At 49.7% G+C, this 6,366-nt stretch overlaps 1 protein-coding gene across 1 annotated transcript in view; it reads right to left on the bottom strand.

The window, feature by feature from the left end:
- Positions 1 to 587: 587 nt before the first annotated feature.
- The window catches only part of LOC105987905 (integrin beta-5-like), a 75,662-nt gene continuing 69,883 nt past the window's right edge, over positions 588 to 6,366 (bottom strand). Inside the window, exons 11-12 of the mRNA XM_013019324.1 lie at positions 3,944 to 4,373; positions 588 to 616 (exon numbers count right to left, since the gene is read on the bottom strand). Of these exons, the coding sequence (XP_012874778.1) occupies positions 588 to 616; positions 3,944 to 4,373 (459 nt within the window). The remainder of the gene's footprint in view (positions 617 to 3,943; positions 4,374 to 6,366) is intronic.

The raw sequence follows: 6,366 nt of genomic DNA, 5'->3' as shown, positions 1-6,366 counted from the left end.
TGAGACTAAAATTCCATATCCTATTTGATCTAAATTTTCTCCTTCTATGAAACCCAGAAGGAAGGATAACAGTTGGAAAATTATTTCAATGTGCTTCAGAGCATTAATGCTACACGCAGAGCCGGATCCTAATTTGTACCACAAGAGAGTGACTTGGATCCAAGGAGACGCATGATTTGGGTACAGAAACCACCAAGAACAACAAAGTGTGAGCAAGACTCTTCCAATACATTAAAACAACTGAACAGACGATGACTATTTCCCATAGCCGGAGGAGTACTGAAGAGTCGACACTTCAGAAAGACTCAAAAGAACAGAATCTCCCAAATGGCCCAATGAAGTCCACCTTGCACACCCAGCAATAGACAATGGACAGATGGACCATTCTCTAAATTGTAATATTTCTAGAAAGCAGTGGGGGAGGGAGCACCCAGAGTACACAAGCATTCCTAGGATGGGATGTCACAAAAGTAACGAGAACTGTTCAACTGCTTCCAGACCTGGGTCTGATTTGCTGCACTGCTCATTTTCATCATAGAAAACCTGCTCTAAACCTGTGGCCTCCTGCATTTGTCCAGTTCTGTCTCTCAGTAGGGAGCAAGATGCAAAGCTTCTTCTAGAGGGCACAAGAGACATGAAGGAGCTTCTCCGGGTGTCTTCAATGATCCTAGCCCTGGCTCTGCCCCAGCTGCTACTTCATATGCACCCCGCAGCCCCCACTCAGAAGACAGGCCACAACCACACGATTCCCTTCTACCACAGGCTGCAGAGGGGAAGAAGGGAGAGGCGCCACCAGAGAACGCTAAGCTTGGCAGCCTGTGCACCTTCGTCAGCATGTGTGGGAACAGAGGGGGGTTGGGAAATAGCTTCTCTATCATGAAAACCCCAAATGGAACAGCAAGTCAAGTTCTCCAAACCAGGGTGCCCAGACCCGCAGCAGGAGAGCCGCTAACCATGAGTACTTAGGGACTGGTGGAACTCCTCACCACACATTCAACTGCTACCACCAGAAGGAGCCAGGAGTTTAAGAGGTCAGGAAGTGTGAGGTGGGAGGACATTAAGGACTCTGAAGGAATATGTGTCATCGATTCCTGTCTGGAGTCAGGCTTAGTTTTAAGTCCTTCTTCAATGAGCAAACACAGCGATGACCTCATCAAAGACCTTTTTTTGTTCCTCTCCAGAAGACTTGGATAGCTGTACATTTCCACTAGATGTAACTTTTAAAGTAAAGGGTTAGAAGATTGTAGCTGAAGGGACAATGAAAGCAGAGTAAAAATGTTCCAGTCCATGTCTCATTAAATCATAGGGTTCAACTTCAAGTGCCCCTCTAGATATAGTATTACAGGAGGGGAAGAGAGGGAGAGAAGCAAGATAGAAAAGTCCATGCAAATACACACATGCTAACTTAGGAAAAAGTTTAAAAGGAGAGCTAGAAACCACTTGAAATATGAGTGATAAGATTATGGATAAATTTTAATCTTTCTATTCTTTAGAACTTTCTAGACTTAAGAATAACTTTACAATTCATTGTAAAGGTTTTTCTGTGGACCAAGCAGTTTTTTTGGGGGGGGATTGTGGGGGGATGCATGTGAACCAGTAAGAGAGCAAAGGGCCCTGTGACCGGTTTTCCAGATGGTCCCCATCAATCCCCACCAAGGAGAAAGACAGCACACACACAGACCACACATCCATCAGCCGTCCTGTACTCCACAGCTTTTCTTTCAAGAATGAGGATAGCTTTTCCAGTGGGGTAAGGAAGGATGGTGACATTCTGTCTCAGCAGTCCCAGGAAAGTGAGGGAACTGAAGCAATCGTTCACCTGGAAGCCTCCAATTTTTCAGCCCCATGACCCAAGTTTCCTGATACCACAGGTTGTATAGGTGAAGAGAAAAGAAAAAGCCAACGCCCAAGGACTTTTGGATACAGCTTGGCAGAATGCTGAAATACAAGATTAACTTGAGCTGTGGGTTCTTTGGTTCAATCAAAAAGTATGTCTTCACTCAGAATATTCCTGTTTCCACAATGACAAGTATTTCCTTTGGAAGGCCACTCATACCTCTACCAATCACCCAGCAACTACCATGTTCTGTGAGCTGCTCACAGATGATGCAGGTGGTCTTGGACCACTTTTGATATGGGAAATATATACTCCCAAGGAAGAAACCAAAGTCTCAGGCTGATAGATTGTGGGATGGAATTTACACAGGCAAATCTATTCCCAGGCAACACTGACTGCACAGCCTTGTGGGGAAAAATATTTCTAGGGGTTATTTCTGGCTCTCCTGAAGGGAAAGAGATGTTTGCTAATAGCTCTTTAAAAGAAAAGTATGGCTGGTCTCCAGTGGCTCAGGCAGGCCTGTAATCCTAGCTACTTAGAAAGCTAAGATTATGAGGATAGGTTCAAGGCCAGAATGGACAGAAAAATGTTTTTGAGACACACTCTTAATGAAAAGCTGGATGTAGTGGTGGGCACCTGATACCCTAGTTACCAGACACTTAACATGGGTGGATTGTACCTGAGCATGTGTCCAGTCAGGAAGCAAGACCCTATCTCAAAAATAACGAGCAAAAAAATCAGGGCTTGAGGCATAGCTCAGTGTTAAGAGCCATCTACCTAGCAAACACAAGGACCAGAGTTCAAGCCCCAAAACTATCAAAAAAAGAGAAAGAAAAGTTGGGTTGGGTTTTATGGTACATGCCTATAATTCTAGTACTTGGGAAGCTCAGGCAGGAAGATGGTGAGTTGGACTCACCATCAGCCCGGTACAGGTGCTCATACCTGTAACCCTAGCTACTTAGGAGGCTGAGATCGGAGGATTGTGGTTTAAAGTCATTCAAATCGAGGGAAGGAAGTTCATGACACTCTTATCTCCAATTCACCACCAAAAAGCCAGAGTGAAGCTGTAGCTCAAGTGGCAGAGTGTTAACCTGGAGCATAAAAAGCTCAGGAACAGTGCTGAGGCCCTAAATCCTGAACTTAAGCTCTAGAACCAACACACATACACACACACACACACAACAAAACAAAAGGAACACGAACTGCTAAAAGAGCAATAGCTGGACTTAGGGAATTCTTATGGGGGTCAACAAGGGAACTAGAAACTCCATCCACCATGCTTCAGGTGCTTAGGCAAAGCCTGGAGAATTACAGGCCAAGGATGGCACCGCCTGCAGACCATCACTGCAGCTCCCAGCGGGGTGTGGCACTGACTCATACAGGAGCCTGCCCCCCCCCCGAGAATCCTCTCATGCCAAGGGCTTCCCTCAGTCTCTCATTTCTCACACCACCTCTACTCCCAAGTTCCCACAGCAGAAGTGGTGTTAGGGAGTGCGGCCCAGGCCTGCCCGCTGCACCGCCCGTATGACCCCAGACAAACCCATCCAGCTACAACCAAGTTCTCATCGCTCTGATGCAAAAGAGAGGGGCTCCGTGGCAAAGGTTGGTGCAAGGAATCCTCATGTTTCCACCTGCCTTGCTCTGTGGCATGCACACATCTCCCCCTTTCCCAGGCAATGGTAATTTTGAATACACTGTAATGGAACTCCCATGGGTGTAACTCAAACATGCCTCATGCCAGGTCTGCTCCAGAGGGCCTCCCCTGCTCGCCTACCCCGGTGCAGCCCTAGCACTGGTGTCTTCCGTGGAAGGAGAGGTACTGCTCTCAACGTGACATGTTGTTGCATGCACTCTACTGTTTTAGCTTTGTGTTGTCCAGGCAGGTCTTAGGTGAACTCTGGGAGTCCTCCCCTGTACCTCCAAGTCCTCTCCATTAGCATCCACATACAAGTGCCCACCCTGGTGCTGCAGATGGCCTGGCTTGTCCCGGGTCTTCTCCAGGGCATTGTGGCGCTGACCCTCACTGTGCCCATCCCAAAGAATGTGAACAGCCCCTTGACCTGGGGCTGGCTCAGAGCAAAAGCACTGGCTGGCTGAGGCGCCTACCTGAGCAGAGGACGCCCTTGTTCCTGGCGCAGGAGAAGCTGTCACACTCGCAGAAGGGCCCGTAGATCCTCCCGAACTCGCTCTCAAAGCAGGAGCACTGGTTGCAGCTGCATTCCCCGCGCCCGCTACACAGTGGCTTGCCCTCAGCCTCCCGGCACAGGTTCTGGTACCCGCTCTGGTTCTCTCCTTCCTGGCACTCACACCTGGTGCCCAGGTGGCTGGGGTTGCACTCACACAGGCCGCAGACGTAAGTGCCGTTCCCGCTGCACCTGATGCTGTCGGGCTCCAGCCCCGCACTGCAGCCGCACGTGCAGCTGTAGGTGACCGCCACCTGCAGGCTGTCCCGGAACCCCACGGGCCGCAGGGCGAACTTGTGCTCTGTGTGTCTGCTAGGGCAGCTCCGGGCCTCCACGGACACCTCAAAAGATGCCTGGACAGAAGGAAAGAGGGGCCATCATGGACATGGCAGACCAGGGCCTCTGAGACTACCCACAAGTTGTTTCTGGGCATCCCACCCCTCTACGACATGGAAAGGAACCCCTGGAGTGGCACAAGGGGGAACAGAGTATATTCACACATTCACACAGAGACACTAGACAGGATTGCTCTTTGCCTTGTGTGTGTGGCGGTGAGGGGGGGGCACTAGGATTTGAATTCAGAGCTGCGTGCTATGCTGACACTATGCTATGCGGAGGCATGTTTTGAGTTACACCTATGGGCTACATAGCAAGTCCAAGGATACCTATCTACCTACCTATCTACATGTGCACATTTAAAATTTGTTTAAAGACCATCCATCCAAAAAAACATTTACTGGACCCTGACTGTGCCAGGCATGGCACTAGATGTAGGAGAATGGTGCAGTACCAGGCATGAGACATGAGGGTTGCAGTATCTTCCTCCATGGAGGGACTTGTTTCCATGCTGAAAAAGGGATGGATGACACCCCCTCTACCCACCCTCCCGCCCCGCCCCCATCCAAGTCCCAGTGCTCCCTTTGCGAGTGGCTCTAAGCTGCATCCTGCCCAATCAGCCATGGCCCCAGGACTGAAAGGAGAGTCACTGTCTGAAGAAACATGTCACAGCGGTGCAGACTTTTCATCAAACAACTGAGGAAGTGCTGCAAACTTGAGCGCTTCTCACAGGTTGCCTTGGGTCCTGGAGAAAGTCATGCCTGGCACTAAGCCACAGTCTTAGAGATCTTGACAACCGTCACTGGGACTCGTCATTGACACCTCACACAGGTGCTCTGCATGGGTGAGCTGAAGCCAAAGACCAGAAGCCCAAGCCCAGGAGACACTAGACACTCTAACCAAGAAACTCTAGACAGCCACGCCCACCTGCCATCGCCATGTGGAGTGGGGAGGGTGAGGTAAAGGGAAGAGATTCGGAAAAACAAATTCCAAAGCCCTGAAGTCCAGGGAGCCCCTCAAAGAAATGAAATGAGGTGGGGACCCCCTTGGCATGGATACCTGTTGATGACAACATTTTTTGGTTAGCAGCTGCCAAGTGCCTACTCTGCACTGGCACTGTGCTGGCACTGCCACACGCAAGTGTGTCACATGCTCCAGAAGGAGGCATCTTTATTTCACCAGGGAGATGGCAGGGTGGGATGGGGTGAAAGGATTGTGAGCTTGGCTACGCTTACATGCAGCTCACCTAGAAGTGGGCCTGTCCCTTTAGTATGTCATATTCCAGAATGGGGACATGTCCTTATCTGGGCACAGGGGGCGGGAGGTGGGGGGGTCACCTGTGTATTGCAGGTACTACTTGGTGGTGACTTTTGAAAGTGGTGGCCAGAGGCATCCCCAAAGCTTGGGCTAGGAATGATGTGAGCCTGTAGATGGGAAGTGGGTGGAGCCTGACCAAATCATCTGTGGAGCCATCAAAAATGCAGAGGGAGCCAGGTGCCAGCAGCTCAGGCCTGTAATCCTAAACTACTCAGGAGGCTGAGATCTGAGAATCATGGTTCAAGACAATCTGTAAGAAAATCTCTATAAATAACCACCAAAAAGCTGGAAGAGAAGCTACTACTGAAATGGTAGAGTACCAATCTTGAATGAAAAAGCCAAGGGACAGTGCCTAGACCCTGAGTTCAAGCTCTAGAACCAGCAACAGCAACAAAAAAACAACAAAAAAGGCTGGGGGAGGGGGCAATGTAGGTGTGGTGTGGTGCATGCCTTGGGCAATCTATTCAGGAGGCTGAGGCAAGAGGATCACAGTTTTGAGGCCAGTTTGGGTTGTCTCTAAAAAGAAAAGGAAAGAAACCAGGGGCTAGGAAGGTGGCTCAGTGGTAGAATGCTTGCCTTGCATGCCTGAGGCCCTGGGTTCGATTCCTCAGCACCACATAAGCAAAAAAAGAAAAAAGCCGGAAGTGGTGCTGTGGCTCAAGTGGTAGAGATCTAGCCTTGAGCTGAAGAGCT

This window comes from Dipodomys ordii, unplaced genomic scaffold (assembly GCF_000151885.1).
Source record: "Dipodomys ordii isolate 6190 unplaced genomic scaffold, Dord_2.0 Scaffold45, whole genome shotgun sequence".
NCBI lineage: Eukaryota > Metazoa > Chordata > Mammalia > Rodentia > Heteromyidae > Dipodomys > Dipodomys ordii.
The sequence above is the reverse complement of the archived record's forward strand: the minus strand, read 5'-3'. Positions and strand labels throughout refer to the sequence as shown.